Below are 16,320 nucleotides of genomic sequence, written 5' to 3' on the forward strand. Positions count from 1 at the left end.
CGCGGCCCCGGATGGAGCAGCGGGGGGAGGCGGCTCCAGCTGCCGCTCCAGCCGCAGCGCCCGCCGCCATTTAGACATCCCGCCGCGGCAGGCAGCGCCGGGACAGGGTGCGCGGGAGGGTTCGGGGTCACCGCGGCTGTCGCCACCACCACCACCACCACCATCATCATCGCCATGAGCCGCCTGTCGCAGTTGTTGCTGTTCGCCCTGCTCGTCTTCCCCGCCGCGCTGCTGCTCGGGGGCGCCCGCGGCGGCCCAGGTGAGGGCGGGCGGCCGTCACTGCCCGGGAGCGGGGCTGGTGGGTGTGTGTGTGGGTGTGGGTGTGTGTGATCGGGGGATCTCCGTGGCGCAGCGGGGAGGGGGAGCCGCTCCGGCCGGGCCTGCGGAAGCTCTGCCGAGAGGCGGCGGCGCCGCTCATTCATCGCCCCGGCCGCCCGCGCACGTGGCCACCGCCGCCGGGGCTCCGGCGCCCGGCACAGAGCCTGCGGGGCCCCGGCCCCGTCCGGGGGTGCCTGGCGGCGGTAGGGCCGCGCTCCGACCCTCCCGGCGCTCGGACCCGCGGGGTCGGGCAGGGCCCTGCGGGCACCGGCCGCGGGCCCGGCGGTGACAGCGGCCCGGGAGAGCCGGAGAGCCCCACCTGAGGTGGTGGCAGCGCGTTTGTCCTGCCCGCGGTGCTGGTTCCCACATTCCCTAGCAGATGCGCTGGCTGCCACCCTGCCTTCCCACCTCGTCTGCCGCCACCCCCCGAGTGTCCTTGGCGACACCGAGGAGCGCTAATCTCTGTTTACGCTGTGGCGTTATCTGATTCACGATCTGGAAATTGCCTCCCTTCTTCTAAGTTTGGGCAGGCGGGAGAGGTGGGCAAGGCTTCTCGGGCGGCTCCGCAGTGGGCTGCAGCGAGCGCTGTGTGCGAGTCCCTTCCCAGAGCTCTCCGTTCCCGCTAATGCCACATCATCAGCCCCTCTGACATCCATCGGAAAGACCGTAAGGGGTCTGGGGGTGTGCTGGGCTGCAGATGGCAAAGGGTTCCTACAGCCCATCTGTACGCTGTTAATTTTTAATTTAAGACCGCCCCGCACACCTTTATTTGTAAGAGTTTTTGTAGAAGTTATATTTTTTACACAAAAGTTTAAAACGGCTAATAAAATCACGATTGTTAAGGCTTAGGTTACGTATTGCACACGGTCGAGCAAAAGGCTTTGAGTGTGCCTGCTAAAGACGCTTGAGAGGAGAGGTTGTGTTTGCTCTTTCTAGCACTGACTGGCAATTCTTAAGTCCTTGAATGTACTTGTCCTGCTCAAGAATTCCTATTTCCCGTGAAAAGTTTTAAATACTTATTTTGAATTTTGTATTTATAGCAGCTAGGTCTTTTTTCAGACCTATGTAAATTGGTTATCCATTCATTTCTACTCTTTCATATTCAGGAAATGTTGCCTTTATTAAAAAAACCCCAAACCTGTAGTTTTGTACACGTGTTTTAGATCTCAGCCATGCTTGCATGTGCTCTGAACTGCAAACATGCAGAACCTTGTCCTGTGGCCAATATTTTTATTAATCGTATTTGCCCAGTGTTTGAATGTTTGAGGCTTGGCTCCATGAAAGCAAAGAGGCAATGGACTCTCAGATTGCACTTGTCTTGGAGCCTTGCTCTAGGTCACTTTTTTTTTCCGACTGATGTTGTGGTTCTGTTGGATATATGGCTATGCATGATATTGAGGAGATCATAGTAAAAAAGGCATTCTTCAGGTTTCAAAACCTGAATGGAAGTAAGTACAGAAAAAGTAACTTTTTAGGTACCTTTCAAAGTGTTCTGTTATCAGGGTGCTAATAACTTGTTTGACTTGCTAGTCTTAGAAGAAACAGTACTTACTAAATTATTTTCCTGGAAATAGCAATGCCTTATTTTCACTTTTGTAATTGTAATATTAAATTACTTTTATACGTTACTGTGTTCAAAAATTGAACAATAGCTTTTAAGGTAAATTGGTTGCCTTCTGCAAATCTAAGTGTTGCTGTGTGAATGTTGAACTTTTTGTCGTGCAACAATATATTTTTGGTTTTGTACTTAGTGGCATGTAAATGAGTAAGTGAGAAAGTTTTTAGTGAAGGAATAAGGCTGAAAGATCAACACAGGCATCATTTGAATGGGAGGTTTTTGCAATTGAGGCTTCAAAACACTGTATTGGACAGATTTTTAAGAAGTTCCTCAAACATTAGTTTGAGAATTGTACTTAAACATCATTTTTTGTTGATTAACTAGACATTTAAAAGACTTTCTTGTATTTGCATTTTGTTTTGGTAGGCTCAGGTTTATTAGTTGCAGCTCAAGATGCTACAGAAGATGAGGAAGCTGTGGAAGATACTATAGTTGAAGATGAAGATGATGAAGCTGAAGTTGAAGAAGATGAGCCAACAGACTTGGTAATTGTACATGAGTGTTACTTCAAAAGCATGAATTAGACCAGAAGTGCTTGAAGCTGGATAACTTAAATAATTGAGTTTACTTACATTGCTTTTTTCAGGTAGCTATTTCCATGTATCTGATTAAGCTTGTGTTCATTTTGAAGAGTCAGAAGGATTTATCTTTTCTTTCTGAATTACCAGTTGAAAAACCATGTGGGGGCATCATGATTTCTGACTATGAAACTGTAGGCCACAAAAAAAAAAGCCCCGCCACATGAGAGAACCACATTTTCATAGGAGCCCTCTGTAGTTGTTTTCTATCTGAAGCTGCACCTCAGTAAACTGAAAAGAGCATTGGGGGATAGAACTACTTCATTCTGCCTTTTTTGATATTGATTTCTGAGGGACAGCAGTCTTGGTTCTTAGTTAAGCTCAGAACGAATTCTGAAACCCTTGTTAAAAAAACACAGCTAACTACATTTACAACACAAATTCAAAAAATTTCCCAAAAAAACACAAGCAGAAGAGTGAAATGTTTTACATAGTTTTGTGATCTGCTTATAGCAGTTGAGTGTTAGGCTCGTTAGACACTTAGTGTACTTAGAGTGGTGCAAAATTTTCTCAGATCTCTGATGTGCATTAAGGAAGTTAGGGACATTAGTAGGAGAAGACACATGTAATAAAAATGCAGATTTGTTAAAGTGTTACTTGATTCTATGAGATTTTACTGCTGTTGTTAAATCAGTGAGCTTATGGTTTGCTAAGTTGTAGAGGGTATGCTATGTCAGTACTGACAGAATATTGTTAAATAACCTTTTTGGATGTAGTTCCTTTTAATAAATAGTCTATTACTCAGGTACAAACATGGTGCTTTTTAGGCAATTTCTTTTATTTGTCACTGAAATAAAAGATAGGGTTTTTCACAGTGTCTTGGAATTGAGATGCTACATGCTCAGCTCTGGTTCCCTAGTTCGTGGTACGTGTACGACTGATCCAGTAGAATTTCCACTGCTTCAGGAGGTTGTTTAAACACTGAAATGAAATGATCCAACTGACTTGCCAGCAGTTATCTGAGACTGTTCAATACTGGGTCAGCCTTGTTTTTGTTTGGTGGGGTCAGTGATGATCCCATGATCCTCAAGAGGAAAATAAGCCCTTAATGCTTGCATTTGTCAAATTAAAAAGTGAATCATCGCAAGGTGAACTTGAGCAAGTGAGTCCACAGACTTGTAGCCTAACCATTTCCAGACATACATAACACTTTAATAATTAAAACTGAGTAGAAAGCTGCCATAAATACTCCCTGTAGTGAAAGTAACTCATTTGTTTTATGGCTGTCTTTATTTTGGAAATGCTTGTTTTCTAACTAGAAATAGCTTAGATGTGAATACTTCACATTTAGATTCTATTCTTTCCCTTCCACCCCCAAACAGAAACCTTACTGATGCCTTTTGATTCCAAACCCTTCAATAGAGCTAAATGTAGTTCAGATTAGTCACTGTGTCAGATATAACAAGTGGAAAGATAAATGCTGACAGGGGTGCTCATCAAATCTGGAGGGAGAACAGACTGCGTTCTGCAAGAGCAGAATTTGGTACAAATACTTGCCACTGTTGCATGCTTTGACACATGGGATTCTCATGAACCAAGCATGGTTTTTGCTTCACTGTTCATTATAGGATTTTTCAAAAAAGTCTCTTGTCTTAGACAGAAGAAAAAGAGGAAGAAGACTTGTCAGGAGAACCTAAAGCCTCACCTAGTGCTGATACGACCATCTTATTTGTGAAAGGGGAAGGTAAGAGTCCTCTGCTAATCTACCATTCTCTTTACTGTTGCTTAGACTACATCAGTGTTTGCCTAAGACAGTGAAGCTCTAAAAACACAGAGTCTGTTTTAGATGCTCTCTGTTTAGAGTTGGCTGTGTGTGGTGCATGAGGTTTCTAATGGTTGATTTTTTATTTTTCTTTTTCTGTGTTTCAGACTTTCCAGCGAACAACATTGTAAAATTTCTGGTGGGGTTCACCAATAAGGGTACAGAGGATTTCATTGTTGAGTCTCTCGATGCTTCTTTCCGGTACCCTCAAGACTACCAGTTTTACATCCAGAACTTCACAGCTCTCTCTCTGAACACAGTAGTTCCACCCCAGAGACAAGCCACGTTTGAGTACTCCTTCATCCCTGCTGAGCCGATGGGGGGCCGTCCTTTTGGTCTGGTTATCAATCTCAACTACAGAGATGCAAATGTAAGCCTGATGCTCTAATTCATTTGAATAGTTCATCTGCAGGTGTCAGCAAGGAACTGCTTGGTCAAGTACCTCTCCAGAAGGTGAATGCTTCTGTAGTATTTAAGCAAATCAGTAATTTGTGTTGGCAGTGGAAACTGGAGTGCCTTAGAACTATAGTGGGCAACAAAACATTTCTGCTTTTATGTGTTGAGTGTGGCTAGCACAACTTAAAATTTTTAGAAAGTCTTGTGGAGGAGTTGCTGCTTTCTAGAATTTCTCCAAGAACACAGGGAAAGGTAAATGTTTCTGTATGTGTGGAAGAAATTAATTTAAAATGTTATGTGCAAACTTTGTTCTAGGGCAACATTTTTCAAGATGCTGTCTTCAATCAAACTGTTACAATAATTGAAAAAGAAGATGGGCTGGATGGAGAAACGTAAGGAGACTGGAGATCCAGGTTTAACTGTTGCACTGGTAGAACAGGTTATTGGTGGTGCCAGTGAAAATGGTTCTTGTGTTGTCGTTTTATTGAATGTTAGGTCTGCTGTGTTTTGTTTATGATGTAGCAGCATTTTACTGACTGAAAATAGGAACTTTTCCCAAAATTAAGATCTCTCTTATTAGTGGATGATCTTCAGGACTTGTATTGTGTCAGTGAGAAGCTTACAGAGGGCTTAAGCCTGGAATGGGACCCAATGTTGTACAGCTGCGTAGAATTCAAAGCTGTTAAACTTCTCTTGTGCTACTGTGATTTTCCCTAAGAGCTGAAAGATGCAGAGAATCCATGGTATTAGGCTGTGAGTCCTGCTGTCAGGACTAGAATAGCTTTCTTCTGGAATACTGCACTGTAATCTAAGATTACATAAACTGAAAGATGTATTTGGAGTCCCAAATAGTGCAGCACAGAATGACTGAGTTGGTCTAACCCCTGTCCGCAGTAGATATCTTTCAGGAGTGATTCAGTGAGAGATCTGACAAACTGCATATCTTTCAAGCATGCGGTGTTCTAAAATGCTTTTAAATATTGTAGCACTGGAATTTTGAGTGAAGCTGTGCATTAAAAAGGTTAATCTTCAGAAATACTTGTAGACAATGCTGAGTCTATGAATTGTCCTGCCACAGGTAGAAATTGCCTGTTGAGCAAGCTTCCTTTTAAAAAAGGTCATCCAGAAGAAATAACTGTTGGATTTATTTGTATTTCTCAAATACAATGGTATAGATGAAAGAACAGTTGGTCACATGAAAGTCTGATACTCTGAAAAAGGAGCTCTCAAAACAATTCAAATACTAAAATCGGTTTGTGTGAATGTCTTGTGAACAGATAATTGCCCTATGGTATTTCAATTAAGTATCTTCTTTAGTTTGACTCCATAATTTCCTTTATCAGAAATGAGAGTTCAAATGTACAGCTTGGAATAAATTCTTTACCTATAAATTCTCAATCCCCAAATCAATTTTAGCTGTAACTTAGGTTTACCTCCTCTGTGATCTGAAGTATCAACAGACATTTCAGATAAAATTCTTCAGAACAAGCTAGAACACACAGATTAAGAAAATTGGCTTTGTAGGTAGAATTCTAACTATGGAACACAGAGCAAGATAAGCAAGGTCTTTTGAAGCTCTGTTGCAAATTAAGTGTCCTAGCAGTACTTCTTTTGCAATAGCATGCTAAAAGTATATAAGAGACTTTAAAGGGTTTTACAAGTGATTAAAGCTGTCACAGACCTAAATATTGCCTGTGACCCAATATCCTGAAACTTCATGATAGTGCAAAGAATCCTTGAAGTTATTAAATTTCAATATTTATTAATGATAACATTTTTCTAATTTATACAGCATTTTCAAATGTTCTGTTGTTCAGAACTAAACTTACGATTACAGTTTCTATAATCAAGTCAGAATAATTACATGATAGTTGTTAAAACTTGAGTTTCAGATTGCTTGGGTACTTTCCCCACTTGCCTCCTACAGAAGTTCTTGGGAAAGATTGAGTGGATGTGTGGCCAAAGTTAGGCTTAATTTCTATGCCTCTTCATAAACTGTCTTCAAAACTTGATATTTTCGGTTAATGCATTGTTTCTTAAACTGTTTTCTAAAGGATCTTCATGTACATGTTCCTCGCTGGACTTGGTCTGCTGGTCATTGTTGGCTTACATCAGTTACTAGAGTCTAGGAAGGTGGGTAGTGTGTCTGCGTACTTGTGAATACAAAACCTGTGAAAAGAAAGCAATTCACTGATTGCTTCTGGCATGTGATGGTGAAGGTAAAAGATTTCTTTTTAGAACCTTAGAGATTACTGGAGAAACTACTAGAGCGTTCTTAAAATATGTTCTTAATGGAAGGTACTCTGATTGCAGAGCTCATGCCCTTTTGCTCCCCACTAAAGTGGTTGGATTGGAATACCCTCTAATCACTGGTTGTCTGTGTCTGCTTACTGATTCAGTACTTAGTGGACAGATTTTCCCCATGCTCTCAATTTCTGCCTATTAGTTTAATCCTGGTCAGACTTCAGGGGAAAACAGCTGTCAGTCCTTTATTTAGTTCTTAGCAAAGCTTTGCCACAATGTTGGTTATTTTACTAGGTCAGGTCACATGTGAGAATGTTGTGCTAATCTGAGAAAGTAAAATGAAATTTGTTATCACAAAGTTTGACTAATCATCAGCAAAAGGTGTAATGAATTTGCCCAGGTGTGCATGAAATCTTGATGCCTTTATGTGTGTGGTGTTAGAAGTGATAATACAAAGCTATGGGGAATAAATTGCTAATGGGAAAGACAGCTCTGTACACTGACTAGCCTTAAGTTCTTACCTTAGTGAAATAATTGTAATTCACTAAATGTGGCATTTTTTTGTAATTTCTAATACTTATGCTATCCAAGTCTTACTTAAAAGAAAAATCTTCCTTCTCTCTTGAATTTTCAGAGGAAAAGACCGGTACAGAAAGTAGAGATGGGAACATCAAATCAGAATGATGTCGATATGAGCTGGATTCCCCAAGAAACTTTAAATCAAATAAGTAAGTAATCTGCCTTTTACAAACTAGACCATAACAAACTTAACTTGACCAGTTAATTGTAATTAAGTAGCTGATAGAAATTTCTTAGAACAGCATATATCTTCTAGGGAATGACAAATTGTCTCAAGCACTATGCTTAAGGATTAGATCATTACTTTAGCAGCCTATTCCTTGTAGAACAAACTTTATTGGTTGATGAAATAATGACTGTTGGTGACCTTTACAATTTGTTCTGTAGAATATTTTTCAACAGTGTAAGATCTCTAGCCAAAATGTGGATTGCAAAGATGGTTTAAAAAGGAGAAAGTAGCTGTCATCTCAGAGTTTCTGTAAGTTGTTTGGAAGTTTGCCTATAGACCAAAGTTTTAAATAAGCATTAGAAGTGTGTTTTAACTAAAGCAACATTAATACTTGGTATTGATGTCCTTCACAAATCTGAAAGTTCTACTTGATACCTGAGATGCCAATACTATACCAAGTATCTAATTTCTTTAGACTGTGCATATATCTAACTTCTTACTCTTTCTTCTCTTTTGCTTTCCCATGGCTTCAGTGCAGAGTAGAAGAGGTGAGGCAGACTCTTGTGAGCTGCAGAGTGAAAAGTGCTTAATGTGTCTTCCATGTAATAATTAGGCATGGGTAGAAGTACAGCTTCTTGCATGCTGTGACTGGTGATGTAGCATGAGCAGTGAAAGATGCAGAACAGATGCATGCAATGACATACATTTTATATTCTTCTAAATTTATGTTTTCATGTATTTTGTGGATATATTTCTGGTTATATTTTAGAAACATTGTTTCAGTAGAATATTGCTCAAGTATAGTTGTCTTCTCTCACAGTTTCCAAAATCCTTTTTCTAAAAGGCAGTTTATCTTGCCTTCCCCACTTACCTTGGTGTCTCAGGCTCATAAACTCCTGTCATCAGTAGCAGTCACTGGTGTGAGGTGAGAAGGCCTCAATGAAGTCCATCCTACATGAGACGCAGAGAGTCTGAAAACCCTTTGCAGGAGCTACCCTTGCTTGACAAAGACTGCTGTTTTGATCAAATAAGGATATTCCGAGCTTCATTTGGTGCAGAAGGGCTGGCTGGAGGTGATACGAAAGTTGTGCCAGGAATTGATGACTTTGCACTTTTTTAATTCCTTTACCCTTTTACTTGGGAAGATAAGATCTTTCTTGTGCACTTTCTTCTGTAAAGCACTAGAATAGTGTAAAATCCAGACACAGGAATTTGAAAAGCCACGATCTAATGAGAAAAACTGAAGGTCTAAATGCTACGTTTTGCTAAAGAGCAAGCTGACTTCAAAAGGGTTCAGATTGTGGTAATGCTTCTGCCACCATCCTTCTCTTAAGCCAGATACGTATTCATATCTTAGTACTTGAAGTTTAGGAAAAACTAATGATTAAGTTGTTACTAATTGTGGTTTTCTCAGCTCTCAGGTTAGTTTCATTTAGAACTCTACACTAGAATTCTTTAAAATACGTGACCTTCAAGATCTCAGATATTGACTTTTTTGTTATTTACACTTCATACTGTACTGATTGGCCTGTAAGGGCATGATGGCTGCTCCTCGTGATTGCATATACTCTAGGCAGGGAGGTTATTGGAGATTGCTGTGTTTCAGAAAATCAGTCACCAGATGCACTTAGCAATCACTTCAGCACTTCATGCAAAGCTTCTCTGCAATAATGATAGAACCACAGGATGGTTTGCTTTGGAAGGGGTCAAAGATCATCCTGTCAAATATGGATGCTTCTGGGAAAAGTGCAGTGTTCCACAACAAAGACACTTTTCTTTTGCTGTTAGTTGTATGAATGTGGAAATACTACATGCAAGACTTAGCTGTGCAAAGAAGAGTCAGTCTTACATTTTTCAGGCATGTAAACTCAAGGCAATGTCATAAAAATAATTCATTTAACTTTTCCAAAAGTGTAGTTACTGAACATGAAAATTTTCTAAGCAGCAGAGCCTACAGTTTCACATAGGGTTTTTTTTGGGTTTGGGGTTTTTTTGCGTATTAGTAACTGACAAATAGAACAGACCTTACTCTGTTGTTGCATGTTACAGAATGGAAATGGGGGTTTTTTTAATGTTTTATTTAGGGTACTGGTAGTTAAAAAGTTAATACAGTAATTTGATGACTATAAGGCGCACCCTTTTGACTAAAATTTTTCCCCGAACCCGGAGGTGCGCCTTATAGTCCGGTGCACCTTATATGATGAACAAAGTTGCAATATTTGCCAACCCAGAAGTGTGAGCCGCAATGGGGGGGCGGTGCCGCAGGAGCGCCGAGTCGCAAGGGGGGCGGGAGTGCCAGGGCCTGCGCACAGGGAGGGCGCTTGGGGCTGCGTTTAAAGGCTATGCCAATCTGTGAAAAATGTTTGCAAATTGAGCACCTGCCAGTAAACCCCACGATTGCGGGATTCTGTTACTAATTAGTTACTTTGTTGCGCGTGGCACGGATCTTCGTGGCAAAAAAAAAGAAGTGCCCCTTGTAGTCCGCTGCACCTTACATGATCTACAAAGTTGTGAAATTTGCTGACTCCCGGAGGTGCGCCTTATAGTCCGGGGCGCCTTATGGTTGTGAAATTACTGTAAGTTGTTTGAACTGGCTCCTCTGTGGTGATGCATTGCACTAGAAGGGCAGCTTGTCTTGTGTTTGGGAGGAAAAAAAAATACACGCTCATGTTACGATTGCCATTGATGCAACCATTTTTTTTTTTTTTTTTTTTTTTTAATCTAGATAAAGCTTCACCGAGGAGGTTGCCCTACAAGAGGGCGCAGAAGAGACCAGTGGGCTCTGATGAGTAATGTTAACTAGTGCAACAGTTGAACCTTTACTAATTCTGCCTGTTTGGTTTTTTTGGATTGGAGTAGTGCAGAGAACCCATATCACCATAAGGAAAATACTGCTAAACATTTGGACTGAACAGATTAACTGAATGGTGTTAATATTACTGAAAATGCACTTCTCTTTTAATTTGTTTTTTTTTTTTAATTGTTGGGGGTCGGGGGGAGGTAGCCATTAAGATTTGTGCCTGCGTGTGTAAGCGGTTGGTCTTAACAGAAACATGTTACCTGAAATGTGCCTTTAGAGCTCTTTGTAATGCTGGCTTGTCATCTGTACATTGTCATTGAAGGATTTTTCTCCTCTCCCTAATCTGAATGTCTGGTGACTTTAATCTGTCTTGATTGTATCAGATCTGTATCAGAACCTGAATGCATTGTTCTTTTTTAGTAAGTAACGTTACTCTTTCCAAGGTGCGCACACTGAAGTTTGTGTGTGTGGTCCTGTCTCAGTGGCCAGGCACTGATCATCTCAACTTCTGCATAGTTTTCATTCTAAAGGCACAATTGGGTATAGCTGCTTGTAGTGGTAGATATTTTGCTGCTGTTTTGATCTGGGCATGCAGTGACCTAAAATTCTGAATTTAGCTGCATAGATGTTAGGAAGACTCTTGCACAGCAGCAGAACTTGTGAAGCATGGAATTTGTGTGCTGAATTGGTATTACTACATAAATTTCTTTTTTATACCCAGTTTGTTAAATGGTTAGTTATTGACTCGTGCCAGCATCTTAGGTATTCAGATTATAGTGGTAGTTCTGCAATGTTTACTCAAGAAACTGTTGAATAAGCCAGAACAACTTTTCTTGGTTCTTGGTTCTCTCTCCTAAAAACTAGAATGTCATATGTATCAAAATGCCAATTTATTTTTTTAAAGCTTTACAAGGATTTGCTGTACACACTTGAAACTGAATTTGAAAAACAGTTGGCTTCAAATAATTCTCTTTATTTGCAAACTATTTAATTCACCCTTTACACTGAGACATCTTTACAGTGGTCAGTACATTGGTCTGAGTTTTTTTTCACTTTGTCTTTCTTAAGTAGTAACACAGATGCATATTCATAACTAGCTGCATGTTGGTTCAGTAGTCAAGCAGAAAAGCTGTATGCAAAATCAAAACAAGATTTCCTTCTGTGGCTTTCATGATTACCAGGTACTGAGGTATTGATCCACATCCAGTGTGTTCAGGAATTAACTGATAGGGAAAAGAGCCAATATACAGAACATCAGTTTGGTTGGACAAGGCTTGAAGTGTTTGCATCTCATCTATTTCTGAATGCTATCTGAATGCTTGAGTTCAGGAGGAGGCATAGATTTGAAGCCTCTGTCTTTTCCTCCCTTTTTTGATCTCCACCAGTGAAAATACCCTTTTAGTTCTACACTTGGTCTGCAGTGACTGAATCTGAGCCAGTGAATGCTGAGTGATCCTTCCAAATCCTGCCACAGTGTGTTTGAAGCATCTAGGCTCTGAAATTACCTGTGCTGGCACTATTTTGTTACACACTTTGCCAGAGTGAACTGTGAAGATGTTCTTGACTCGTACTGCTTTGGAAGAGATGCTTTGTTCAACGTCCGGAAAACACAGCTAGTCCAGGCAGAACGTTTTTGCGGTTAAGACTACTTAATTGTCATTCAGATCATTTAGGAAACAGTTGAATGCTGCCATTATAAGGAGTATCTCCACTCAAATTGCTTTATTTGCCTTTAGTGATATAATCTAACTGGTTCTGTGGTAGATTTGCAGGCCTGTATTCCAGCTTGCATTGATTCAACGGAGTGTTCATGGATCAAATGTTTCCTATGCTAAAGCCCCATAGTGATTGCAGCACCTGATGCACTGAACTTGGAAGTTCCCTCTCTTGGATTGTGGCTCTAACTGGCATCGAGAGGAGTTCTTTTCACCTTCTTGTAATAGGTCATCTTGAACTGTATACTCTTAATTCTTCCCAAGACTTAAAGGTGCTCTTTGAGGGGGTGGTGGTGATACAGTGCTATGCCAGGAAAAAAGACAAAGAATCAGAACAGAGGATATTAATTTGTAGGATCCTAGTTTTATTTGTGCAAATAAGAAGTAAGTATCTGAAGGCTGAACTCTCTTCTCTGCACTCAGTGGCTGACTTCCAAATACTTAAGTTCTAACCATGAAATAAGAGAGACGGCAGCTTGCACTTGGAGCCAGCAGTGGAAAAGTCCAGGTGTACCAAGGCTTTTGATAATACAGCTTGGCATTCACTGTAGATGGTTCATAGCGACTTTCTTAGCCAGAAGCAATTCATAAGAGCAGGGTCCAGTAGACCACTGCTGCCCATGATGAATGTTATAACATGTTAAAATTATTTGTTTTACATTAATTTTCTGTAGTTGAAATTTAGCAGTAACATTCCAGCATGCAGTGGTAACTGAACTTTGGCATCTTTAGTATTCTTTCTAGTGAATAAGCCAGTCTATTACACTCAGTTTTCTTAAATTGGGGGTGTATAGTTGTTGCTTTATCCTATCGGTTAGAAACTTTTTTTGGTACTTGAATTTTCTACTCAATTTTTAAACAGGGATAGCTTAGTGTCACAGGTATGTTGCTGGGTATCATTATTATCAGCTGAGTAATGTGTAGTTTTGCTACTTAAAGATGAGACAGCAGCAATTGTGCCTGTCTATGCCACCCATTTCCATTTGGCAGCACAAGCATTTGTATAATCCAGCATTCTTTCCAGTTCTCGGCCAGCTTACTACACTGCCACATAACTGCTCCTGGGGAGCTCTGAGAAGAGTGACAACTGTGAAAGAAGATGTGGACTAGGGTTTCTTAATTTGTAAAAGATGTTAAAATGGTTTTAGAGAGCAAATGAACTATGGGCTTTGAGTGAAGGACCTCTGTGAATTCCTTTCTCACAGCTCCTTTACTTACTAAAAATACTGTGAAGACCTAACAATTCTACACTTGGGGTGGGAAAAACAGCTTTAGAGCTCACATCTACAGAGGCAGCAAAGCATTAATTTAGGCTACCCTTGAACTGCATGTGATACCTGTAGCCCTCTGTATGCTGTCTGCTTTCTGGCAGCAGTTAATTTTTTTCCCCAGTATCCTTCAGTCAGAGAAGGAAGAGTGGTTGCTGTCAGACTAAAGGATTGAAGTTCATTCTCCATGTACAAAATCAATAAATTGTAGGCTGTGGAGTTGCATGGAACAGACTAGAGATGGCAGTGCTTCTGCTCTTTCTAAAACATTTATGCTGAACATCTTCTTTAGCTTGGAAAAGGTGTAATCAAAAGTATAATTTACAGGTTATTCCTAGAATGCATGGTGCTAAACAAAATGTTGCAGAGAGCTCTGAATCCAGGGAAGTCAAATACTGAAGTAAGCTTAGGGTGGTTGTCCTGTTTTTCAGTGTGCAGTAGAGAGTCTGTTCTCTTCTCCAAAGGAAGGGCAGTACCTACCTCATAGGAGTGATATAAGGGCTGTTTCAAGAGTGTTTTGAAGTTGAGACTTGCACAATACACTTCCATGGAGATAGACACAGCACTAGTGTAAATGGTTGGCAACTGTATACACAGATCCATACTGTACTAATTGAATCCCCTCACTGACCAGAATTTAGCAGCTTTACACTTTGACATTTCTAAAATATGCAGAGGAGTAGCAGTTAACATACAGAGGAGAGCAAAGCCAGAAAGATCTCTTAGTTTCTTCAAAAGTTTATAGGTGGGCTAAGTAACATTCTGCTGACATTTTTCCATTTATCTCTAAATTTTCCCAGGGATTTTTTCTAATCAGTTCATACAGGTGATTGTTTATGTAGCTACAATCAACAGTCAATTTAAGAATGACTGATTGTTTTGGATGATTAAGTTCAGGTGATGTACTGCAACTGAAGTGTTAAATTATCATTTAATTTCTTACCTGCTGACTTGCATTTGTAAGTGAGATCAGATCTCTTGAAAACAGCTGCAGGTTTTTTGTAAAATATACTTGATTTTTTTTTTCTTAGCATTGTGTAGCTTTTTTTTTTTTTTAATAAAGCATGAGTATGGCACCAAAAAAAGGCCTTTTCCTTGATAAGCAGTCGGTAGTAGCAAATATGCAAAGTGTGAAAATATGCCATTTGTAAAAATCTGCCTTTCTACATGTATAATTGGTCAATTACACAATGTGTAATTGGAATGGAAATAATATTGAGCAAGTACTCTGATGTTTTAGACAATGGGCTAATAATTTAGATTTGAATTTTTTTAAGGGCAGGCCTTGGGAAAATGTTCAGTAAATTCCTGAGTCCTGGTGGGTTAAAAGTGAGCTCAACATTTCTAGAAAGAATAACCTCTTGTTAAACGGTAGGCAGTGTAAAAAGGATCTGTTAAGATGTTTAAAGGTTGCTGAAGTACAAGGCCAAATCCTTACAGTTTTTACGTGCATGCTGTTGTGTGACCAAGCAAACACTCACATTCCTAACTCTGAAAATAGCAGTTCCAGCAGGTGTTCTGCATCCAAACAGAAGAAGGTAAGACTTGTTGGGGGAAAAAATCCAACTAAAAACAAGACAAAAAAGGCTTAAAAATACAGGATGCTGGGACCCTTGTTATTGTAAACTACATCTGTGGGTAGAAGAGGGAAAAATTAAAAGCAGGTATGTTGGTGTATTTTTAGGTCCCAGAACACATAAAAATTACTCTAGAATTTGAAGCCTACCTCATCTTTCACTGAAAAGTTCAAGATAGATTGCAATAGCTGGCTTAGAAAGAACAGATACCAAGACCCAGATGAGGTCTTAAAAGTCTGTCTGCCCTTTCTGTTGCCTTGTGTAAATAGTCTTGGCTATAAATTTGTATTAACAAAGATGCAGTAAAATTTCAGCATTACAACATTCCAGTCCCTTAGCTGGTGTGGGGAAGCTGAAATTTAACCTGCCTTTCCTCATCACTCCCAGTCTGTTCCGTCTGTGTGGAAATCACAACTGAGTTTTCCCTGTGCCACTTAAATTCATATAATGAATCTGTCACGCTAACACAGCAGAGAGAACAGTTGGAGTTGATACACTTGGTCTCACAATGGTCTAAACAGATTTTCAAGGGGATCCCATGGTCTGTGTTCTAATAAAGGAGGTTCAGTCCTGCCCTGCAGGGCCTGGATGAAGCTACACTGTGTATATTCCATAGAGATGGAAAGTGGTGGTGCATGTGCCATTTAAGAGCATTAACCCTGGAGATAAAATACAGTACTTGGTTCACCAGGTGAAAGTTGTTACAGCCAGCAGTTCCCAGCTCTGCCAGCTGAGGGATCTCCCAATCCTGTGACAACTGCTTCTCATAACAGACAAGCACAAAGAGAGTTTCAGCCACTTCTCAAAGAGCAGCATCAAAAGGGAGGGGTCAGAGCAGCTGTGTCTGGCCTTTCTAAGTCATTCTGTGCTTTATCTTGGTCACTGAAGTAAGTCTGAGCCCTGCACTTCTCTGTGCTGCCCAGAAAATAACTGACAAATGTGAAGCTTGAACTCAGAAAAGCTGTAAATGCTGGTGTCTGGTATTTGCTTCCAAAAAAGTTCAGGGCTGTGGCCACCTACAGGACCAGCAGAAGGTATTGCAGAGGTACAGCTTGTAGTGACACACTGACTGCCACCTGGTGTTTGGATCCACAGCCAGTTTTCCTTGGAAGTAAAATTAAATTGGATGTGTTAACCCCATGCGCACCTTCACCACATTCAAACACAGATCGGTTCCCATTCATCTTTTCCATGCAAGCTAAATCAAAGAGCCCAGACTGTTCAGAACACTAAAGGAACTCCAGTGGCAGAGCCTGGATCCACAGCCCTGCAGAGGCAACCAGGGGACAGGACCTT

At 40.6% G+C, this 16,320-nt stretch overlaps 1 protein-coding gene across 2 annotated transcripts; it reads left to right on the forward strand.

Moving 5' to 3' along the window:
* SSR1 (signal sequence receptor subunit 1) lies at nt 1–11,605 on the forward strand. 2 transcript variants are annotated; one of them, XM_033051109.2, is made up of 9 exons: nt 1–259; nt 2,303–2,421; nt 4,111–4,198; nt 4,384–4,646; nt 4,988–5,064; nt 6,727–6,805; nt 7,551–7,644; nt 8,198–8,212; nt 10,390–11,605. In XM_033051109.2, exons 1-9 carry the CDS (start codon nt 175–177, stop codon nt 10,455–10,457), a joined length of 888 nt encoding a protein of 295 aa, XP_032907000.1. In that variant the 5' UTR covers nt 1–174; the 3' UTR covers nt 10,458–11,605. The 2 variants fall into 2 exon arrangements, with proteins under 2 accessions (XP_032907000.1, XP_032907009.1); XM_033051118.2 differs by lacking the exon at nt 8,198–8,212.
* The last annotated feature ends 4,715 nt before the right edge of the window (nt 11,606–16,320 follow it).

Source organism: Catharus ustulatus, chromosome 1 (genome assembly GCF_009819885.2).
Source record: "Catharus ustulatus isolate bCatUst1 chromosome 1, bCatUst1.pri.v2, whole genome shotgun sequence".
Classification (NCBI taxonomy): Eukaryota; Metazoa; Chordata; class Aves; order Passeriformes; family Turdidae; genus Catharus; species Catharus ustulatus.